This window comes from Macaca mulatta, chromosome 3 (assembly GCF_049350105.2).
Source record: "Macaca mulatta isolate MMU2019108-1 chromosome 3, T2T-MMU8v2.0, whole genome shotgun sequence".
NCBI lineage: Eukaryota > Metazoa > Chordata > Mammalia > Primates > Cercopithecidae > Macaca > Macaca mulatta.
Genome location: NC_133408.1, coordinates 52,012,361 through 52,035,917, shown reverse-complemented (window position 1 = coordinate 52,035,917; position 23,557 = coordinate 52,012,361). Strand labels below are relative to the sequence as shown.

Here is a 23,557-nt window from a genome sequence, read left to right as displayed (position 1 = left end):
CGATCTCCTGACCTCATGATCTGCCCGCCTCGGCCTTCCAAAGTGCTGGTATTACAGGCATGAGCCACTGCGCCCGGCCCCACCCACACCTCTTAATGATGAAGTGGATGCTATGACGCTCCTCCAGGATCCGCTTCAGCTTGGGGACTCCGTAAGTGCAGGGGCGCTTGAAGGGGATCTTGTCCGGGATGCCCACAATCTCCACAGCCTCCGGGTCGCAGGCAATCTTCCGGTAGGGCACGGGGACCATGTGGTCCAGGCCCAGGGCTTCCGCTGGAAAGACAATCAAATGGCAAGACTGAGTGTGAGACAGGCTGCTGCACGCACAGGACCCGGGGGCCGCGGTCACCATCACCTTCCACCGTCCCCACTCCACTCTGGCCATGTAGCGGCCACAGGGGTCCTGCAGAAATGTCAAAATCATGTCACTTTTCTGTTAGGAAATTGGCTGGGCTGGGTGCGGTGCCTCATGCCTGTAATTCTAGCACTCCGGGAGGCTGAGGTGGGCAGATGGCTTGAGCCCAGGAGTTCAAGACCAGCCTGGGGCCGGGCGCGGTGGCTCATGCCTGTAATCCCAGCACTTTGGGAGGCCGAGGCGGGTGGATCACGAGGTCAGGAGATCGAGACCATCCTGGCTAACACGGTGAAACCCCGTCTCTACTAAAAATACAAAAAAAAAAAAAAAAAAAATCAGCCGGGCGTGGTGGCAGGCGCCTGTAGTCCCAGCTACTCAGGAGGTTGAGGCAGGAGAATGGCGTGAACCTGGGAGGTGGAGCTTGCAGTGAGCCGAGATCACGCCACTGTACTCCAGCCTGGGTGTCAGAGCCAGACTCCGTCTCAAAAAAAAAAAAAAAAAGACCAGCCTAGACAACATAGCAAGACCCCATCTCTGCAGAAAAGTAAAATATAAAAAGCTAGGTGTGGTGGTGCACATCTGTAGTCCCAGCTACTCAGGAGGCTGAGGCAGGAGAATCACTTGAGCCGAGGAGTCTGAAGCTGCAGTGAGCCAAGATCGTGTCACTGCACTCCAGCCTGGGCAACAGAGTGAGACCCTGTCTCTAAAAAAATAAAATAAAAAATGTCCAGTGGCTCCCATCTGATTTGGTGACAGCCAAAGTCCTACCTATGTGACTTCATCACCTCTGACCTCATCTGCCCCCTTCATGCCTCTGTGTGCTCCCCCCACCCCTGCTGCCCCCTTGGTGCTTCCCCTACCTGCCAGGAGCATACACTCAGTTCAATGCCTTTGTACTTGCTCTTCAGTCTGCTCAGATTCCTTTCTCCCAGAAATCCACAAACATCCATCCATCCACCCACCCACCCACCCATCCGCCCATCTTTCCTTCTTTCCTCTCTCCCTCCCTCACTCCCTCCTTTCAGATATTTGCTCAAATAGCACCTTGGCAACCTAACACAGCCTCCTCCATCCCTCATTCCCTCCTCTGCTCTGTCAGTCATCCACTGGTCACCACCTGACACTACATCCACACTCATCTCTACGTGTGCTCACTGTCTAGAAAGGAAGCTGCAGAAGAACAGGGGTTTTGGCCAGGTGCGGTGGCTCATGCCTGTCATCCCAGCACTTTGGAAGGCCACAGCAGTTGGAGAATGCTTGAGCCCAGGAGTTCAAGACCAGCCCGGGCAACACACCAGTAAGAAGCCATCTCTATAAAAATACAAAAAATTAGTTGGGCGTGGTGGAGCACGCCTGTAGTCCCAGCTACTTGGCAGGCTGAGGTGGGAGGATCGCTTGAGCCCAGGAGTTCGAAGATGCAGTGAGCTGTGATTGCACCACTACACTCCAGCCTGGGCGACAGGGCGAGACTGTCTAAAAAAGAGTAGGGGTTTTGTTTTCTGTCTTGCCACTGCGACCTCAATGGAGCTGGGCACACACTAAGTGCTTTCTGCATAGTGAATATACAAATGGCTAAAGGAAGTGCCCAAGCTTGAGGCTGTCTCTTGGCGGGCAAGTGGTTGCACAGGTGAGCACAGGTGTGTCCCTTCTTCCAGGGAGGAGCTCAGCACGCCCTCCATTTACCAGCGCCATAAACAAGACACACCCCAGAAGCTCACGGCTCTGCCAACAGCCAAGCAACAGAATCCAGGCTCATGCCCAGGTTACTTGCTCTATTTTTCCAGACTTGTGCCATTTCAGTCATTCACTTCCACCCCAGCTCCACGTTTTCATTCATTCATTCACCGAATACTTTTTTCCCCCCCAACGGAGTCTTGCTCTGTTGCCCAAACTGGAGTGCAGTGGCACAATCCTGGCTCACTGCAACCTCTGCCGACCAGGTTCAAGCGATTCTCCCTGCCTCAGCCTCCCGAGTAGCTGGGATTACAGGTGTGCACTGCCAAGCCCAGCTCATTTTTTGTATTTTTAGTAGAGACACCATGTTGGCCAGGCTGGTCTCAAACTCCTGACCTCAGGTGATCCACCCGCCTCAGCCTCCCAAAGTGCTGGGATTACAGGCATGAGCTACCGCATCCGGCCCCACACCAAACACTTTTGAAGCACCTACTACGTTCCTAATACAAGCTGGTACTTTCTTTCTTTTTTAGAGACAGGGTCTTGCTAACAGCCCAGGCTGAAGTGCAGTGGTGCAATCATTGCTCACTGCAGCCTCAACTTCTGGCTAAAGTGATCCTCCTGCCTCAGCCTTTTGCGTAGCTAGGACTACAGGCGTGCGTTACTATGCCCAGCTATTTATTTTGTATTTTTTGGAGAGATGGGGTCTTGCTATGTTGCCCAGGCTGATCTCAAACTCCTGGGCTCAAGTGATCCTCCTGCCTCAGCCTCCCAAAGCACTGAGATTACAGGCATGAGCTACCGCTCCTGGCCTTGAGCAAGTCATTTCACGGGTCACCCTTCCCCTGGCCTGAGTATCCACTTCACTCTTGCCTCCTCGTGTGACCATGGATGGGGCCTGGACACACTGTCCTCCCTCCAGGCTCCCATATCTCCTGGTTGTTCCTCAGGCCCCTCCCTGCCCTAGCCCTGCTTCTCTGGCCACACCATGCTTTGTCTGTGTTCCTGTAAGTGCCAGCCCAGAGCTGGACCTCCCTCCAGCCCTGCCTGGGCCCTCCCGCGGGTGCCTCTGACATTGTTTTCCTGTTGACGCAGCGGCCCAGGTCTGCGTTGGTGGCTTTGGCATCCAGAACCCACTGAGAAGTCACACTTAGCTCATTGTCAAATTAAACCCTCGAAATCTCAACAGCTGGCAAGGCATCTCTCCCCACACCCCTCCACCTCCCACATCAGCAGCCACCCCCAGCCCCAGCCCTTGAGCGACTGGTCCTTTGAGTGCCTGTGAATTCGTCTCAGTCCGGTTCATCTGGTTTATCGGGGCCTGTCTTTTCAGCAGCAGGGAGATTCAGTGGACAGAGGGCCGAACCCAAACCCTGCTATTGCCCCTTGGGAAGGGGCTGCCTTCCTGCAGTGCCACCTTACACCGTCCTCGGCCCCTCACCTGGTCCCAGCATCTTCCCAGAGGACATGTCCTCGAGGCTTCCTAAAGCCTAACGTTTCTCCCAATTCTTATGTTTCTGTTTCTTCCCCCTCTGCACCACCCGCACTGGCCCAATTCACCCAGATTTGGTGGCTGGTAGAGCTGGGAGCAGGGGTTGCTCACCCACAGTCTGTGGGATACCTTGGGCTGCCAGACCCTGTTCCCACCATCCGGGGGGTCCCCAGTACTCCTGGGCAGCTGCCTTCTCCCCTGCGCAGCTCCCCAGAGGGAGCTCTGGCTTTATGGGGAACAAGGTCTTGACCACTCCACACCCAACACTCTTTGGATGCGACTCAGGAACTGACGTTTGGAAAAGGCTTGGCATTTTGGAAAGTCCAGGGCGTGGGACAGGCCAGAACACTGGCCTGGGCAGAACCCTCCCAAGGCAGGCAGAGCCGGCTCCTCCCTGGTTCCCCTCCCCCAACCTCCACCTGGCTCACACCTGCCTGGGGCGGGGAGAGACTCAGGGGCAGGTGCAGACAGCCCTTTGCAGCTCTGAGGAGTGAGGAGGCCTGGCTGGGGAGCGTGGCCACATCAAAGGCAGCCGGCTATCCCAGGCTCCTCATTAAGGCCTCCAGAGTCTTGCTCAGCCCCATCCCAATGTGGAAGGCCCAGCCCACATGCAGAGGCTGCCCCAGTCATGGTCACAGGGCACCTCGTCCATGAAGCCACCCTTGACTTCCCAGCCTATTGAGACTGTTTCTTCCTTGGAATTATCCTCCCTTCTTCTTCTTTTTTTTTTTTTTCTTTTTAAATTCTTTTCTTAATGTGTTTTTTTTTTTGTTTTTTTTGTTTTTTTTTTGAGAGAAAGCCTCACTGTCACCCAGGCTAGATGGAGTGCAGTGGCGTGATCTTGGCTCACTGCAACCTCCGCCTCCCGTGTTCAAGTGATTCTCCTGCCTCAGCCTCCCAAAGTAGCTAGGACTACAGGTGCATGCCACCATGCCACACCCGGTTAATTTTTGTGTTTTTGTAGACAGGGGGTTTCACCATGTTGTCCAGGCTGGTCTCGAACTCCTGAGCTCAAGTGATTCACCCGCCTCGGCCTCCCCAAGTGCTGGGATGACAGGCGTGAGCCACCGCGCCTACCACTTGCGTTTTCTTTCCAGAGTGCGGTGGGCTGACATCTGCTATGAGCCTGACTGTCCTGGGTGCTAGGGACAAAGAGAGGGGTTGGGTGCAGTCCTGGCCCTCAGGGAGACAGCGGCAGACAAGGGGTATCAAGTTCCCAAGGTGTCACAGAGAGGGAACCATCAGGGTACCCAGGCCTACCTGGCCCAGGCTGGGGACCCAAAGGCTTCCTGGAGGAGGTGACTCCCAAGACAAAGAACAATTAGGAATTTGTCCCTAAGATGTGAAAAGGCGGTGCCAGGCAGAGGACACAGCACAGGTAAAGGCTGGGAGGCAGAAAATGGTGTGTTACTGTGGGGAACTGGCACATGAGGCCAATACAGATTTTTCTGGGCCTTATGGATACTTCCCCTGATGGGCAATCTGTTATGTTTGTTTCTTTTGTAGAGATAGGGTCTCGCTCTGTCACCCAGGCTGGAGTGCAGGGGTACAATCATAGCTCACTATAGCCTCAACCTCCTGGGCTCAAGCAATCCTCCCACCTCAGCCTGCAAGTAGCTAAGACCCCAGGTGTGTGGTTAATCTTCTAATTTTTATTTTTTATTTATTTATATTTTTTGAGACAGAGTCTCACTCCGTCACCAGGCTGAAGTGCAGTGCCACGATCTTGGCTCACTGCACCAGGTTCCAGTGATTCTCATGCCTCAGGATCCGAGTAACTGGGATTACAAGTGTGTTTTACCACACCCAGTTCATTTCTGTATTTTTAGTAGAGACAGGGTTCCAGCATGTTGGCCAGGCTGGCCTCGAACTCCTGACCTCAGGTGATCCGCCCGCCTCCGCCTCCCAAAGTGCTGGGATTACAGGCATAAGCCACTGCGCCCAGCCTGGTTTAAAATATTTTTTTTGTAGAGACGGGAGGTCTCACTATGTTGGTCAGGCTGGTCTTGAACCCCCGGCCTCTGGTGATCCTCCCACCACGGCCTCCCAAAGCGCTGGGATAACAGGCATGAGCCACTGCGCCCGGCCCCCAGATGGGCAATCTCTGCCCCCAACCTGCCCCGCTCCCCACCGTTGAGCCCAGGTCTGGGGTTTTGCCATCAGTTCCGCCCCCTGAAGAATCTGGAAGGGAAATATTGACACAACCACCCCCTACCCAGACAGGAGGAGCCCGCGACGGATGACATTAGTGTTGCCGGCGCGCGGGAGCCAGCATATGGCTCCCGCTGCCGTGTTGGGGAACACGAGTGATTGCCACGTAATGAGATGCTCAACACGGCTGCTGGGGCCACACGGCGGGCCGCGCCGCCCACTCACCATATCTGCTGTTAAACAGGATCTGCACACACTCCCGGAGCGTGTTGATGTCCTCGGTTTCCTTTATGAAGGCGTCCCACTTCTCTATCAAAACACAGGAGGCACAAGTGAGCAGGGCCCCACGGGACAGTCACATGCCCCCCACCGGCCATGACCACCGGGTTTTCACCCCCAGAGACCCCGAGGCTGGCCCCAGCCCCCAGTCCTTCCACCCTCTCCCACCTCGGACCGTACACGAATTCAGGGTGCTCTGATGGTTCCCCATCTGCCTGTTCCTGCCCTAACATTTGTCTCTGGCCTCTCCCACAGGTGTGGTATCAGAATAGGCTCAGCCTGTCCATCCCGAGCCCATCCTGCCCCAGACATACAGGAGGCTGGAAAAGCAGTCCCTTCAGCAGAAAAAGAGGTCAAGTTTTCTTTTCTTTCTTCCTTTCTTTTTTTTTTTTTTTTTAAGATAGTGTCTTATTCTCTCACCCAGGCTAGAGTGCAGTGGCGTGATCTCGGCTCACTGCAACCTCCACTTCCCGGGTTCAAGTGATTCTCCTGCCTCAGCCTCCTGAGTAGCTGGGACTACAGATGTGTGCCACCACACCCAGCTAATTTTTGTATTTTTAGTAGAGACGGGGTTCCACCATGTTGGCCAGGCTGGTCTCAAACTCCTGACCTCAGGTGATCCGCCTGCTTCGGCCTCCCAAAGTGCTGGGATTACAGGTGTGAGCCACTGTGCCTGGCCTGAGATCGAGTATTTTATTTTTTAATTTAAATGTTTTTTTCAAAAAATAGAGACAGGGTCTCATTCTGTTGCCCAGTCTGGTGTGCAGTGGTGCAGTCATAGCTCACTGTAGCCTTGAACTCCTGGGTTCACATGATCCTCCTGCCTCTGCCTCCCAAGCAGCTGGGATGATGACAGGTATGAGTCACCACTCCTGGCTGTGTTTTTTCTTTTTTTCTTTTTTACAGATGGGGTCTCACTCTGTTGCCCAGGAGTGCAGTGGTGTGATCATAGCTCACAGCAGCCTCCAACTCTTGGACTCCAGCGATCCTCCAACTTCAGCCTCCTGAGTAGCTGAGACTACAGGTGCCCGCCACCATGTCTGGCTAAGGGCTGAGTCTTGATCTTGAGAATCTAACCCTTGTACCTCCTACATCTGAGGTCTCACTCAGCACTGGCCTCGTTGGCTTCCCCCAAACTCTCAGCTCTGCTGGCCTCTCTCTCAAAACCTCTGTCTTGATTGAATAATAACAAGTGATCATTGGTTCATTTGTAATCAGTAGAAGTAACAACTTTAATTTGTTAAGTACTTATCTGTGCTAAGTACTTTATATATATAATAATCTCCTATTTAATTCCTTATGACAAGTTTTAAACAGAGATATCATTCCCATTTTGCAGATAGGAAAACTGAGGCTTAAAGAAGCTGAGTATCTCGCTTGCGACAACCCAGTGAGGTTCTATCCCACCTTGTGCCCCAGCCCACGGGCCTGTCATGATGCTGTTCCATCTGAACATTCACGTCTCCTCCCTGCCAGGGCTGGACCTTGTTTGGGGCAGTGGCAGATTGGGTTGTGGATGGCTTGCGGGGCGGGGGAGCCTCCATTCTGATCCCAGGGGACTGGGTTTTCTTTCTTTCTTAAAATTTTGTAGACGTGGGGTCTCACTAGGTTGCCCGGCCTGGTCTAGAACTTCTGGCCTCAAGCCATCCTCCCCCTTAGCCTCCCAAAGCACTAGGATTACAGGTGTGAGCCACCGCACCCGGCCTAGGACTGGGTTTTCTTACAGAACCTCTTCCTGGAGGTGAGGCTGAGACCCACACAGAGCAAAACTGCTGGCAAGTCCTACTGCACTCCTTCTTGGTATAACTGAATCCCACACTTCGCTACACTCAGGACTTCTGTGTGATCTTTTTTTAAATTTTATTCAATATATTGCTTCCTTTAAAAGGTGGAGTTTAATTCCTCTCCCACGGAGGGTAGGCTGGATCATGTTTCTGGCTTCTAACAGATAGAACATGACAGCAATTTCTAAGGATGGGTCATAAAAGCCATGTGGCTTCCTCGTTCCTCAATTTTGGATTGAGAACTCTGGAGGAAACCGGCGGCCATGTTATGAGGATGCTCAAGCAGCCCCGTCAAGGCTAGCCCACATAGTGGGGAACTGAGGCCTCCTACCAACAGCTGTGTGAATGAGCTCAGAAGCATCTCTTCCTGCCCCGGTTGAGCTCTTGGATGACAGCAACCCCAGCTGTCAAGCAACCCCAGCCAACATCTTGACTGCACCCTCATGAGAGACTGTGACCCAGCACTGCCCAGCTCAGCCAGTCCTGAATTCCCAACCCCCAGAAACTGTGAGGTAATAAACACTTGATGTTTTAAGCTCCATTTTGGGGTTATTTATTTTATTTTTTGTTATAACTTTTTTTAGAGATAGGGTCTAACTGTTGCCCAGGCTGGAGTGCAGTGGTGCGATCATAGCTCACTGCAGCCTCCAACTCCTGGGCTCAAGTGATCCTCCCGCCACAGCCTCCCAAGTAGCTTCAGCCTCCCAAGGACTTCAGAGGATAGGCACCACCACATCCAGCTAATTTTTCTTATTTGTTGCAGAGACAGTGTTTCGCTCTATTGCCCAGCTGGTCTCAAACTCCTGGCCTCAAGCAACCCTCCTGCCTCAGCCTCCCAAAGTGCTGGGATTACAGGTATGAACCACCATGCCTAGTCTGGGGCAGTTTATCATACAGCAGTAGATAACTATTATATCCCAGTTTACTTGCAGTCCCTTGAGCAGAGCTGTTCCTCCTTTCTCTCACAAAGACCCAGGAAACACTTATCAATTTCAATGAGCACCACCTCCAACCCCAGATTCCCACTCAGGCCTGGGTGCTGCATGGGCGCCGTCCTACCTGACTTGTCATGGACGATGGAGAAGAGAATGCGCTTGGAGGCATGGACGTTCTGGATGAGAGGCCCACCAGGCCCGGTGGGCTTCTGTCCTGGACAAGGGAGAGAAGGAAATGGATTCCAGGTGGGCCCCAAGAGGGTTCCCCAGATCTGGCCCCAGTGTATAGGCCCTGGCTCTGGGGTAACAGCCTCATCTGCCAGGGAGACCCCAGAACTGATTCCTGTGATCACAAACTCAAGGCAAGGTCCCTGACCAGAGGCCTAAGACAGTCTGTACCAGAATCTGCTAGCCAAAAGCCAGATTAACAAGAAAGGGATGTCGGAGGTCACCTTTTCCAGGTAAGAACACTTGTTTTATGTGTATAAGCTCGAAGCCCTGGTCAGCCCACATATTTGGGCTTTTTTCCCCCCTAATAATAATAATAATAATAAGTATATATAACTTACAAGCACCTACTACAGGCCAAGCATTAGACCCAGACCCAAGTGCTTTTTTTTTTTTTTTTTTTTAGGTAGAGATAGGATCTTGCTATGTTACCCGGGCTGGTCTTGAACTCCTGGGCTCAAGCAATCCTTCTGCCTCAGCCTCCCAAAGAGCTTGAATTACAGGTACACCTGGCCAGACCCAGTGCTTTAATACAGCAACTCTCAAACTTGAGCACATTGGAACCACTTGGCAGAGTTGTCCAAAAAGACTACTGGGTCCCATCCCCAGAGCTTCAGATTCAGCAGGACTGCAGTGGGACCTGAGAATATGCATTTCTTTTTTTTTTTTTTTTTTTTTTTTTTGAGGCGGAGTCTTGCTCTGTCACCCAGGCTGGAGTGCAGTGGCCGGATCTCAGCTCACTGCAAGCTCCACCTCCCGGGTTTACGCCATTCTCCTGCCTCAGCCTCCCGAGTAGCTGGGACTACAGGCGCCCGCCACCTCGCCTGGCTATTTTTTTTGTATTTTTTAGTAGAGACGGGGTTTCACCGTGTTAGCCGGGATCGTCTCTCGATCTCCTGACCTCGTGATCCGCCCGTCTCGGCCTCCCAAAGTGCTGGGATTACAGGCTTGAGCCACCGCGCCCGGCCTGAGAATATGCATTTCTAACCCTCTCTCAGGAGATGCTACTGCCACCGATCTGTCCTTTAATCATGATAACACTTCTGGGAAGCAGGTAATGCTAGCATTCCCATTTTATAGAGGAAGAAACTGAGGTTCAGAGATAGAGATTTGCCCCAGGATGCATAGCCACTAAGTAGACGAGCAGGACATGAATCTCACCTGCAACTGTTCCTTTTGTCCTGTCCACCCCAGGGCCTACTTCCCCTAGTGCCCTTAATCAGGCTGGGTATGCAGTGGGTGCTCACTGAATTGGAGCGGGTCCTCACTGAATGCATGGGGATGACTAGTATGCTAACTTCCTTTATAGCATGTGATGTGGATCTCCCACTTTTGACACCTGAAATATCGCTGGTTCTTTTTTTTTTTTTTTTTTTTTTGAGAGAGAGTTGTGCTGTCACCCAGGCTGGAGTGCAGAGGTATGCAATCATAGCTCAACACAGCCTCAAATTCCTGGGCTCAGTTGATCCTCCTGCCTCAGACTCCTGACTAGCTGGGACCCAGGGAGTCCTTGCAGGTGTCTCTTAGTCCAAGGCCAAGGACATCATTCACAGATGGCTGAGCAGAGACCCAAGGTCCAAGGGGTCTCCACTAGGACAGCATCTGTCCAGTCCCACCCCCATGCCCAGACACAGCTCCTTCCAACCTGAGAGGGCCCAGGCATCCTGACCTGCCCTGGGAGGATGTCCCATGCATGAGTGACCTCTGTCCCACCCCCTAGACTTGGAGATCCCAGCAGCAATGTTACCACAACAGTCGGAGAAGTCTTGGGCACCAGTGGCCTTGGGCTCTGGCATGGGCCGGCTCAGGCCCAGGTCGCTGGGGGCAAGGGGGCAGGAAGGTGCTTCTTGCTTGAGCTCTCGGATGGCGTGGTTGGGGAGCGCCGTGCTGTACAGGAAGCTGGCCATGGAGGAGGAGGTGGCGGTGGGGGGCAGGTCCTGGGGTGGCACCTTGGGGGCCTGGCCATGCAGGCCACAGTCCCGTGACCCCTTGGGTATCAGGGAGACACCATTCAGCTCCACCAGGGCCTTCGAGTCCCGCCCGCCATCCTCAAGTGGCCTGAGTAAAGGAGAGGACACATGGACAGCTTTGTACATCTGTTTCACATGTTGCAGCTCTTCCCCCACAACCCTGCATCCCCACCCTCAGCAGAACATAACAGCCCCGTAAGAGGGCAGGACAGGAGCTGCCTTTCTACTTTACAAGTGGGGATGCAGGCTCAGAGGTGGGAATGGTGTGCCCAGGGCCACAGAGCTAGGCCACTGGAGGACCTGGGCCCTGCCCCTCTGCTCCAATCCACTGATCAGATCCTGCCAGGTGCAATCGATTGCCTCCCATCTCCTGCTGCTCCCCTCCCCTTCTCTGCCTCTGCATTGCCTGGGGTGCCTAGCAGAGATGGGCTCAACCTTAAGCCCTCAGGCTGCCTTCCTGGCTCTCCTGACAATTGGTACTGCCTCAGACCAGCCTCAACAATATCTCCCCTGGGTCCCTAATTAACCCCAGATTTACAACCTGAACAAGCACAGGACATGGTTCTCCCACTTCTAACACCTAAAATGCCATATTTAAAAAATTTTTTAAGAGACAAGGTCTTGCTTTGTTGCCCAGCTGGAGTGCAGTGATGCAATCACAGCTCACTGCATCCTCAAACTCCTGGGCTCAAGCAATCCTCCTGCCTCAGCCTCCTGACAGCTCAGATGACAGGTGTGTACCACCACGCCTGGGTAATTTTTTTTTTTTCTTGGCAGAGACAGGGTCTTGGTATGTTGCCCAGGCTGGTCTCGAACTCCTGGCCTCAAGTGATCCTCTCATCTCAGCCTCCCAAAGTGCTGAGATTACAGGTGTGAGCTACTGCACCCGATCACGTTGGTGCTATTTTGTCCCAAGTCATGTCTCTTCCAGTCTCTCTGCAATGCAACTTCCCTGGGAAGACTTCAAGGCTTAATGACCTAGCTCAGATCCTGTTCTATGACTTCGCTTTCACTTCACCTCCACCATCCGACTGGGAGCTTTCACCACCAGGGTCCTCCATGGGCATCTCAAGTCCCTTCCCCTCTGGCTAAGTGGCCTCCAGCCCCCGGCCCTGGCCCAGCCCTGGGTCAGCTGCCTCACTCACCTCTTGAGCTTGAAGCGGATGCGGTGGCTATGTTCCAGGATGGCCATGAGGGCCTTGGGGTCATACTCAGCTGGCCTCCGGAAGGCCAGGCCCTCCGGCAGCCCCTGCACAGCCAGCAGCCCTGGCTCCCTGAGCAGCCTCTCGTAGGGCAGCGGCACCACGCTGGCCCTTCCCAGGGCCTCGCCTGTAGGGGGAGTCCAGGAGAGGGGCCTGGTATGAGAGGGCAGCCAGGCTGGAGTCGGGGCCGCTGTGCCCCAGAGTGGGGGCAGTGTTGAGTGGCTCCCTTTGGTGCAGGGTTCCCATGGACCCCTCATAACTGCAGACGTTGTGCAGAATAACTGCCTGCAGGCTGGGGGTGGATGCTGTGGACAAGGCCCCCTTGTCTGCATCTGGGGGGCCGGGGCTCCCCCACCGAAGGGGGGATCCCTGCTGCCCTCCATGGCCAAGCCCCTCTCCACTTGGGCACCTGGCTAGAAGGGAAACCGGGGACTACAAGGGCCCAGAGGACAGAGCAGAGAGAAACAATCTGGTGGGAGAAAAGAGGGCAGAGGAGACGGAGAAGCGGGCACTTGCATGAGCCAGACTGCAAGGAAGAAGCTGTAAGGGCCGGGCACGGTGGCTCATGCCTGTCATCCCAGCATTTTGGGAGGCTGAGGTGGGAGGATCACTTGAGGCCAGGAGTTCGAGACCAGCCTGGCCAACATGAGGAAACCCCGTCTCTACTAAAACTACAAAAATTAGCTGGGCGTGGTGGCGGGTGCCTGTAATCCCAGCTACTCAGGAGGCTGAGGCAGGAGAATCACTTGAACCCAGGAGGCCGGTTGTAGGGAGCTGAGATCATGCCACTGCACTCCAGCCTGGGTGACAGAATGAGAATCCATCTCAAAAAAGAAGAAGAAGAAGAAAAATGTGCAGGGAGGAAGGGAGAGAGACCAAGAGAGGGGAGAGAAAGCAAGAAGAAGAGGAAGTGGAGAGGGAGCAAAAATAGGGGATTCAGAAGAAGACGAGAGAGGCTGGGCACGGTGGCTCATGCCTGTAATCCCATCACTTTGGGAGGCTGAGGCAGGTGGATCACTTGAGGTCAGGAGTTTGAGACCAGCCTGGCCAACATGGTGAAACCCTGTCTCTACTAAAAATACAAAAATTAGCTGGGTGTGGTGGCGGGTGCCTGTAATCCCAGCTACTCAGGAGGCTGAGGCAGGAGAATCGCTTGAACCCAGGAGGCGGAGGTTGCAGTGAGCCGAGATCGTGCCACTACACTCCAGCCCAGGCAACAGAGCGAAACTTCATCTCAAAACAACAACAAAAGAAAAAGATGGGAGAGGAAGAGACAGACTGAGAAGACGCGGGAACAAAGATGGGGGTTGGGGGGCACAGATGAGGGGAGGCAGGCTGAGGACTGAGGACTGAGCACTGGGATGTCTGTTGCCACCTCCAGGCTGCAGCCCTCACCTGGAGCCAGAAGGAGGCCCATCCTCTCATAGCCTCCTTGAATTCTGCCCAAAGTAGAAAGGGGGGCCAGGGCAAGGTGGGCAGGGGTGCGGGGGGCTCTGTGCATGGGCCCTGCAGCTGGCAAAAGTGTCGACAGGGGTAGAGTCAACCATGCGTGGCAAGTCCCCCATCCCAGGGTGGCCAGCGTGACCGCCCAGGGCCTCTGAGTACCCCTCCTCCTGACATAAGAACACCAGAAGTTTCCTCGCAGACCTTTGCTCCATAAAACCAAAGGCTACAGTAGGAGAAGGGATAAAGCCAAATCAGAAATGAATGAGGTGGGACCCTGAGGGCCAAAGGGACCTGCCCAAGGTTTCCCAGGGCGTGTGAAGGCCACCACTGGGGCCCTGAGGCCCTCTGCAACCTGACGCTTCCCAAGGGAGGCCAGTTCTCCTCTCCCTGCAGGAAAGACGTGGCTGAGCAATCAGCCTTCACTTAGTCATTCAACAAACGTTCTCCGAGTACCTGCTGTTGCTGGGCTCTGAACTGCAGGCTGGAGACAGCTAGAAAGGGCAGACATAGCCCCTGACCCTGGAGAGCTCCTGGGCTGGTGAGGGGACAGGGCACTGTGGGTGCCAAGAGAGGGGCCTAAACCCACTGTGAGGGGGCTTCCAGGAGCAGAGCCTCAGTGGCACGCGGGTGTCCGCCAGACAGAGGAGGGGAAAGGCAGTCTCAAAAGATGCAACAGCGCGAAGGCCAGGGCATGTGAAAGGAACCAGCGAGTGCTGGAGAACGGGAAGTGGTTCTGTAGGGAGGTCAGTAGGGCCCTGTCACCTAGCAGGAAAAGAAGGTATAGAGGGGATGAGGATGGGTGTGTGGGCCCCTGTGCCATGCTCAGGGTCGATGGGGAGCCCCCGAAGGCTGTGGAGGCAAGAGCTTCATTCATGGTCAGACTTGTGCTTTGAGAAGATGCCCTTGGTGGCAGGGCAGATGTGGGGAGGCAGGGAGACCGTGGCAAGCCTGGGGCTATTTCTAGGCAAGAGGTGGCATGACTTGAGCCAGGGCAGGGACAGTGGGGATGGAGGTTTGGGAAAACGGCTGGAGTAGAACGTCTGTGTCTGGGAATGCAGAGATGAGGAAGGGCTAGGGTAACCAGTACCTCCATGCCTTGGGGTCCGGCTTTGCCCAGGGCCTGTAGTAGGACAGGAGGGGGCCCCCTCTGCTGGGTGGGGACCCAGGCTCCCACCCTCCCTGGGGCCCCCAAATGGAATGAGGAAGGATCTTACTATAAAGAACATCAAACACCTCCTCTACCATCTTCCGCAGAAGATACACATCTGAGCCGTGTTCCAGGGAGGACCGAGGGAGGCTCCGGCCGCTGCCCTCACCCCGCTGCACCTTCTTGGGGTGCTCTGCCTCCGGATCCTTCCACGGGGGCCCTCCTGTGGGACACACAGCACGGGAGGCCACAGTGAACACCCATCTCACCAGCCGGCCTTCGAGCTGGGATGTTTCTGCCCTGTGCGGAGCCGTGGAGGCTGGCACACAACGTGATACACAGGTGAGTGAATGAATGAAGAATGAATGAGTGACCAAGCCCTATCCCAGCCACCCCACTGAGGGCCAGGGCTGGTCATCTCAGAGTTCCCATTGCCTGGCCCAGGGCTGGGCCTCACCTCTGGTCACCTCTAATTTGCTGTGTGACCTTGGGTAAGTCCCTTCTCTCTCTGAGCCTCCATCTGTGCATGCTCGTGGGAGGCCAGCTATTCCAGCTCAGAACCGAGGTTCGATGAACGTTCCATCTGTCTCTTTCTCTTTCTCTCTCTCTTTCTCTCTTTCCCTCCCTCCCTCCCTCCCTCTCTCTCTCTCTCTTTCTTTTTTTTTGACAGAGTCCACTCTGTCGCCCAGGCTGGAGCGCAGTGGCACAATCTCAGCTCACTACAACCTCCACCTCCAGGGTTTAAGTGATTCCCCTGCCTCAGTCTCCCGAGTAGCTGGGATTACAGGCGCCTGCCACCATGTCCAACTAATTTTTGTATTTTTAGTAGATATGGGATCTCATCATGTTGGCCAGGCTGGTCTTGAACTCCTGACCTCAGGTGATCCGCCTGCCTTGTCCCCCCAAAGTGCTGGGATTACAGGCGTGAGCCACCGTGCCTGGCCCCATCCATGCCTTTCTGTGCCCTGACACCAACACTGTCTCGACCAATCTATGCCCCCGTTTTCTGCTCTGCCGAAGGAAGAAACAACGGGCACCCCCCAACCCCTGCTCCGAGGAGGCCGTGGGTTGCAAACAGCAGGTTCATGCCAGGCTGGGCCAGAGTGGGGACCGGAGAGTGTTGGTAGATCCTTCGGGAATGTTCTAGAAGCTGCATTGGAAAGGAGATGAGAGGAGGGGCCCGCGGCCCCCTCCCAGCTTGGAGCCTGTTCTCCTCTGGGATCTGCAGAGCTTGAAATAAACCAGCCGAGTTCCTGGTGCTATAAATAGCGGCTCTGCCTGGCTCTAGAAGCCAGGTGCACCGCCTCAGGCTCTGGGAGGCTGGGGTGCCACAGGACCTGCTGCTGTCCACTCTACCTGGCCCAGTCCCCCATTCTGGCCCTGGGGAAGGTCTAGGCTCTGAAGGCTGAGTGGGGTGGGGGTCTGGCTGGGGACGCAGCTGTACCCCAGTAATGATAGGCCCAGCGCTGGGGGATGCCCTTCCCTGAAACAGCTGATCTTAGGGGTGTGATGCGAATACTAATAATAGCAACAACAGCTGGTGTCTATTGAGTGTGAACCCAGTGCCAGACACTGTCCTAAGTGCTTGCTGGGTACAAATTCGTTTAACCCTCAGACCCACCCGTTCTCCCCTTTCACGGATGAGTGGGTTGAGGCACAGCAGTTGTGGACCCAGGTGGCCCGTTCTCTTAACCTCATGCTATACCATGGTTCTTTTGAGATGGGGTCTCACTGTCACCCAGGCTGGAGTGCAGTGGTGCCATCGTAGCTCACTGCAGCCTTAAACTCCCAGGCTCAAGTGTTCCTCCTGCCTCAGCCTCCCAAAGTGCTGGGATTACAGGCGTAAGCCACCGTGCCTGGTCCCATCCATGCCTTTCTGTACTGGGACTACAGGTGTGCACCATCAAGCCTGGTTAATTTTTAAATTTTTTGTAGAGACAGGGGTCTTGCTATGTTGCCCAGGCTGGTCTCCAACTTCTGGGCTCAAGTGATCCTCCCATTTCAGCCTCCTGAAGTGCTAGGACTACAGACATGAGCCACTGCACCTGGCCTAAGATGTTAACTGTCACTATAGCAATGACAGTGCCTGCCTCCTCAGGTTGATGTCAGGGTAGGTGAGTTAGCATCAGAAAAGATGCCATGCACAGCAGGCGATCAATAAATCTTATTGTAACATGGCCAGGCGCAGCGGCTCACATCTGTAATCCCAGCACTTTGGGAGACTGAGGTGGGCGGGTCACTTGAGGTCAGGAGTTTGAGACCAGCCCGGCCAACATGGTGAAACCCCATCTCTACTAAAAATATAAAATTAGTCGGGCATGGTGGTGGGTGCCTGTAATCCCAGCTACTTTGGAAGCTGAGACAGGAGAATCACTTGAACCCGGGAAGCAGAGGTTGCAGTGAGCCAAAATTGTGCCACTGCACTCCAGCCTGGGTGACAGAGTGAGACTCTGTCTCATTAAAAAAAAAAAAAAAAAAAAAAAAATTGTGTTGGAATAAGTGCATTTGGTCCTTATGCTCAGAAATGCATACTTAAGAGGAAGAACTGAGCAGCAACCTTGGGCCTTGGTGTCCCCATCTGGAAAAGGCAGATGGAAGTGGCTGGCTCTGGCCTACCCTGGGGTTCACCCAGCCAGTCTCTGTCAACTCAGGGGCTGCAGAATGATTCCCACAAAAACCACGGCTGCCTCAATAACACCACATCGGGAATCTCAGACAACCTCGCTTGTTAGGTTCATCCCCCCGACACCGCCACCCTGGCTGGACAGGGCTGGGGACCCAGAGACGGGCCAGAGCTCCTGCCCTCGAGGCATGGCGGGCCCGGCCCTCTGGAGCCCTGAGGTACTCACGGCAGAACCTGAGGAAATCTGACTGTAGCTCCTTCCGGGCATTCAGGAACATTCTCCCCTTCTCCGTGCCCACCACAAAGGCGCTCTCATCGTGCACGGCGACACAGGCCACCTCGGCGTTCAGTTTGGACAGCGCTGAGCACTGTGGGAAGAGCAGGGTGTGTGAGTGGAAGGGCTCCCCACTCCAAACACCTCTAGTACCCACTTCGGGAGTGGGATATGAGCTCCCAGATGCCTGAGACCTCAGCAGCAGCTGCAGAGACAGACGGTCCCTCTACTGTTCTTGGTCTCAGATTCTGTAGTGCGACTGAATGAATGGCCCTCCAGGGATTGGCGATGGGCGGCTGGAGGAGGACAAGTGTCCTCTGCTCCTCCCTCCAAGGTCCTCCTCCTTGGGGTAAGCCCACCTTAGCCCCAGCCCCAGGGACAATGCCGTGCTGCGTTCTCTTGGCCCCTCTCAAGTCCTGGATGAGGAGGGGGTAGGAAGAACAGCAGGAAAGGTGGGGATTGGACAGACTGGGGCTGTATTCTCACCTCGGCCGTTCCTGCTGTGGGACTTGAGCCAGTCATGTCCCTCCTCTGGGCTCCAGTTTCTACATCTGTTTTGTTTTGTTGAGACACAGTCTCACTCTGTTGCCCAGGCTGGAGTGCAGTGGCACAGTCTTGGTTCACTGCAACCTCTGCCTCCCAGGTTCAAGCGATTCTCCTGCCTCAGCCTGCGGAGTAGCTGGGACTACAGGCGCCCGCCACCATGCCTCACTAATTTTTGTATCATAAGGAGAGATGGGGTTTCACCATGTTGGTCAGGCTGGTCTCAAACTCCTGACCTCAGGTGATGTGCCCATCTCAGCCTCCCAAAGTGCTGGGATTACAGGCGCGAGCCACTGTGCCTGGCCAGTTTCCACGTCTGTAGAATTGGGGAGAAACAGCCCAGTTCCACAGTGCCACTGGGCTTGGGTATGGGGATTCAATGGTTGGGGGAAAAGATCTCTAAACTGGGACATCCTATGTGGGTAAACACGGAGCTGGCTATCCTCATGGCCCCACAGTCGAGGTCTGCAGCCCCGTAGCACAGAGGCCTTAATATGGGGGGGGGTCCCTGCAACCGAGACCACCAGCATCTCAGCTCTCTGACCCACCCCACCAGGAAAACCCTGATTGTGCCGAAAAAATGCTGTTTTTCATCTGAGTCAGGTAGTGCTGGCAGCTATAGAGTCTGGCTTCCAATTGCAGTTCTGTGCTGTGTGACCTGGGACAGGTAACCTCTCTGGGCCATCATCTGGCCTATGGTGCCAGCCCCAGCCTGGAATCGCTCTGGTTAGGAAGGTGCGGGCGGCGTGGGGCCAGGAGGTCTGTCCTCCAGGGTCCCTACTGGAAAATTAAAACACAGGGCATTCATTTTCTTCTAAGATGAAAACAAAAGCTTGCTGTTCCCTTTCTGCGTGGAACACTGTAGAGTATTAACAAAAAATAAAACAAATAAATCCAGCTGTTTCTCATCCATCACAGCTGAAAGAGCTGCTTCATGCCACAGTCACCGCTCAGCTGAAGACGCCGAGACCATGGCAGAAAACTCACCCACCTAAAGGCACCCAGAGCTGGTGGGGAAGAAGATCTGAGATTGGGGGCGGGTGACGAAGGCACACCCCTTCAGCCCACCCTCCCTACAGGCCACCAAAAGACCCTGGCATTTGGAGGAGGCTGGACTTAAGTCACTGCTAAGCAAATGTCATTGTCCCATAAGGGTCCCTCAGGAAGCCCTTAAAAGGCCCCGGGACAGGGGGAGCCTGTCTTGTTCACACTGCTAGGATAACTAGAGGGTCACGTGCTCCTCCAGGGAGGTTCTGATACACTCACTAGACCACTGCTACCTAGTAGAACTTTTTTTTTTTTTTTTGAGACTGAGTTTCACTCTGTCACCCAGGCTGGAGTGCAGTGGCCAGATCTCAGCTCACTGCAAGCTCCGCCTCCCGGGTTCACGCCATTCTCCTGCCTCAGCCTCCCGAGTAGCTGGGACTACAGGCGCCCGCCACCTCACCCGGCTAGTTTTTTGTATTTTTTAGTAGAGACGTGGTTTCACCGTGTTAGCCAGGATGGTCTCGATCTCCTGACCTCGTGATCCGCCCATCTTGGCCTCCCAAAGTGCTGGGATTACAGGCTTGAGTCACCGCGCCCGGCCTTTTTTTTTTTGATAGAAAGTCTTGCTCTGTCACCCAGGCTGGAGTGTAGTGGCACGACCTTGGCTCACTGCAACCTCCGCCTCCCAGACTCAGGCAATTCTCCTGCCTCAGCCTCCCGAATAGCTAGGACCACAGGCGTGCACCACCATGCCCAGCTAATTTTTGTATTTTCAGTAGAGATGGAGTTTCACCATGTTGGCCAGGCTGATCTCAAAGTCCTGGTCTCAAGTGATCTGCCCCACTCAGCCTCTCAGGGTGCTGGGATTATACGCGTGAGCCATTGTGCCTGGCCCACCCAGTGTAACTTTCTATGAGAATGAACATATTCTACCTCTGCACTGTCCAATCCGTAGACACCAGCCACTTCTGACTACTGAGCACGTAAAATGAGGCTGGTGCAACTGAACAACTGAGTTGCTTATTTCATTTTAACTAATTAGAATTTAAATGAATTAGGTGCGGTGGCTCATGCCTGTAATCCCAGCACTTTGGGAGGCTGAGGAAGGTGGATCACCTGAGGTCAGGAGTTTGAGACCGGCCTGGCTAACATGGTGAAACCCTCTCTCTACTAAAAATACAAAAAATTAGCCAGGCGTGGTGGCGCACGCCTATAATCCCAGCTACTCAGGAGGCTGAGGCAAGAGAATCACTTGAGCCCAGGAGGTGGAGGTTGCAGTGAGCCAAGATTGCGCCACTGCACTCCAGTCTGGGCAACAGAGCAAAACTCTCCAAAAAAAAAAAAAAAAAAAATTGCAAATAGCCACAGGTAGCTAGTGGCCATGGGATCGCCCATCACTGCCCACGTCAGCCACACTTCCACCACTGCCAAGCTCACAGTGCTTCAGGACACAGGGCTGAGCTCCTCGGGCCCCATCCTCATGAAGGTCACTCTGCATAGGGGAGGGGTCGTTATGGAGAGAGTGTGGCACCCAGTCACTTTTCCAGGGGTGTCTCCCACCACTGCCCCAAACACCACCTAAGCAGCCCTTGAGCCATCTACAGCAGGAATAGCTTGAAGGAGGTCCTTTGTTTTTCGGGGAGACTGTGTATGCAGAAGCTCACTTTAAAACCTGGTCTTGCTGGGCCGGGTACAGTGGCTCACGCCTGTAATCCCAACACTTTGAGAGGCTGAGGTGGGCGGATCACGAGGTCAAGAGATTGTGACCATCCTGGCCAACATGGTGAAACCCCGTCTCTACTAAAAGTACAAAAATTAGCTGGCCACGTATGGTGGCGGATGCCTGTAGTCCCAGCTACTCGGGAGGCTGAAGCAGGAGAATTGCTTGAACCTGGGAGGCGGAGGGTGCGGTGAGCCGAGTTTGCGCGACTGCACTCCAGCCTGGGTGACAGAGCGAGAGTCCATCTCAAAAAAAAAAACAAACAACTGATCATGCTGTGTGACTTCGGGCAAGGTCCTACCCTCTCTGCGCTTCATCATCCTAAAATGCAGGGGTGCAGCTAACTGATGTCAGACAGGTTTTTAATTTTATTTTTATTAAAAAATTTTTTTTTAATTGAGAGAGTCTCGTTCTGTTGCCCAGGCTGGAGTGCAGTGGCGCGACCTCGGCTCGCTGCAACCTCCGCCTCCCAGGTTCAAGCAATTCTCCTGCCTCAGCCTCTTGAGTAGCTGGGATTACAGGCACCCACCACTACACCCAGTTAATTCTTTGTATCTTTTTTTTTTTTTTTTTTTTGAGACGGAGTCTCGCTCTGTAACCAGGCTGGAGTGCAGTGGCCGGATCTCAGCTCACTGCAAGCTCCGCCTCCCGGGTTTACGCCATTCTCCTGCCTCAGCCTCCCGAGTAGCTGGGACTACAGGCGCCGCCACCTCGCCCGGCTAATTTTTTGTACTTTTTAGTAGAGACGGGGTTTCACCGTGTTAGCCAGGATGGTCTCAATCTCCTGACCTCGTGATCCGCCCGTCTCGGCCTCCCAAAGTGCTGGGATTACAGGCTTGAGCCACCGCGCCCGGCCAATTCTTTGTATCTTTAGTAGAGATGAAGTTTCACCATATTGGCCAGGCTGGTCTCGAACCCCTGACCTCGTGATCCACCCGCCTCAGCCTCCCAAAGTGCTAGGATTACAGGCGTGAGCCACCGCGCCTGGCCCCAGGGCTAGATTTTTATGTACTGGATCTCACTAAAGTCTCCCACCCTTGACGCAGGCATTGTGGCCCTAGCTGCAGTCAGATAAACTGAGGCTCAGGTCAGTGAAAGCTCCTTCCAGTGGCTGAGGTAGGATATGAGCTACAAGGCAGGTGGGGACGCTCACCCTGTCCCCTCCTCCTGGGCGGGTGGGGACACTCACCATGGAGTCTAAGGCAGACACGAGGCTGGTGATGATCTCGTCTTTGCGGGTGAAGGCAGAGTTCCAGCGGTCGGGTCCACAGCCGTTGGCGGGGACGTCACAGCGCTTGCCCAGCAAGGCCATGGTCGCCTGTGGGGAGGGAGGAGGCAGTGGTGGTGGGCACAAGGCAGGGGGCTTGGCTCATGTGGCACCCACCCGCCCCAATCCACCTGACCCCCGGACTCCCACGGCTGCCTCTGTATCCAGGGCCGACCTTCTTTGGGCCCAAGGGCTTTATGTGTGATGGGATTAGAGCCTGCACAGGCCTGGGCACAGGTGGCAGGATAACTCGCACCCTGTGGCACGCCCTCCGAAGTCGGCACACACAAGCTGAGCCCAGCACCAGGACCAGTCTGTTGGGCAGGCCCCAACTGCCACCTCTCCCAACGTGGGCAGTTCTGGCCACAGCCCTCCCTCGCTCACACACCCTCCATGGCTCCCTACTGCCCACATTAGCTCTCAACTCCTCAGTCTGGTATTCTAGTTACCTGGTCTCCTGTCCCCCACTCCAGATCCCCCTCACACTCCATGCTCCAGGTCCTCTAAGCTGTGCCACTCCCAGATGGACCGACATTCATGATCCCCTAGTCTGTGAGGGTTCAGTTCCCCCTGCCTCAAGCACCCTTCCTGGCCCTGCCATCATCTGCTGGTTGTCCTCGAAGCTTTTTTTAATTTTAAATTTAATTTTATTTCGAGACAGCGTCTTGCTCTGTTGCCCAGGCTGGAGTGCAGTGGTACAATATTGGCTCACTGCAACCTCCCCTTCCTGGGTTTGAGTGATTCTCCTGCCTCAGCCTCCCTGGTAGCTGGGATTACAGGTGCCACCATACATCTGGCTAATTTTTGTATTTTTAGTAGAGATGGGGTTTCACCATGTTGGCCAGGCTGGTCTTGAACTCCTGGCCTCAGGTGACCTGCCCTCCTCAGCCTCCCAAAGTGTTGAAAGTACAGGCATGAGCCACCTCACCCAGTCTCATCAAAGCTTTTAATTGTCCAACCTGCTGGCCCACCTCCTGTACCCCCAACCTGAAGCCCAGCAGGGTCAGAAGCCGGTGATGTCCTCCCCTCTGTTCCGCACACCTCTGAGCTCTGCCGTCACATTTCTGCATCAAGCCACGTGCTTCTGAGGCCAATGCCACTCCCACCGAGGCCTTCCTGCCTCAGTTTCCCTCCTAGCCAGGAGCCTTGGCTTCAAGAGTATAGAAAGATACAGCAGGGCCGAGGCTGCTTTGTCTCAGGTCGGGGGCTCCCCAGGACAGGACTGTGTCCCGTTGCAGTGGGATTCCTGGGGGACAGAGCTGCATCCTCCCCCTCAAGTCCAGAACCCCCAATTGTGGGTCCCCGTGGCATGGCACAGGCTTGCTGGGTACGACAGTACCCAGCTGGGCACCCATGAGACACAAAGATGAGCCTCCCTCAGCCCCTGGTTCTACCCTGCCCCTCTCCTTCTTGACCCAGGGGGCACCCACAGCCTGCCCCAGGGCCAGGGCCTGCCCTCAAGGCAGCTGTCCCTGCACCA

The 23,557-nt window shown here is 54.7% G+C and overlaps 2 protein-coding genes and 1 long non-coding RNA gene across 35 annotated transcripts in view; 1 reads left to right on the top strand and 2 right to left on the bottom strand.

Annotated features, from left to right (window-relative positions):
• Nucleotides 1–23,557, bottom strand: part of GTF2IRD1 (GTF2I repeat domain containing 1) — a 186,194-nt gene that overhangs the window by 116,825 nt on the left and 45,812 nt on the right. For 32 of the 33 annotated variants that reach the window (XR_013414638.1, XR_013414636.1, XR_013414633.1 and 29 more), the window contains 8 exon segments: nt 22,000–22,128; nt 17,513–17,654; nt 14,731–14,886; nt 12,014–12,197; nt 10,646–10,956; nt 8,795–8,884; nt 5,898–5,981; nt 90–273 (listed from right to left, as the gene is read on the bottom strand). Coding sequence is in view for 21 of the 33 variants with exons in the window: in XM_077994569.1 (XP_077850695.1) it covers nt 90–273; nt 5,898–5,981; nt 8,795–8,884; nt 10,646–10,956; nt 12,014–12,197; nt 14,731–14,886; nt 17,513–17,654; nt 22,000–22,122 (1,274 nt within the window). In the remaining 12 variants the exon portion in view is untranslated. 33 annotated transcript variants of the gene reach the window in all.
• CLIP2 (CAP-Gly domain containing linker protein 2) overlaps nt 2,707–23,557 on the bottom strand; it is a 227,999-nt gene continuing 207,148 nt past the window's right edge. The window contains exon 13 of the transcript XR_013415208.1: nt 2,707–2,740. The gene's annotated coding sequence lies outside the window, so the exon portion shown is untranslated. The remainder of the gene's footprint in view (nt 2,741–23,557) is intronic.
• LOC144339820 (uncharacterized) lies at nt 4,235–16,408 on the top strand. The gene is made up of 2 exons (XR_013415226.1): nt 4,235–5,059; nt 13,291–16,408. It is a non-coding gene; the product is annotated as an uncharacterized LOC144339820 (long non-coding RNA).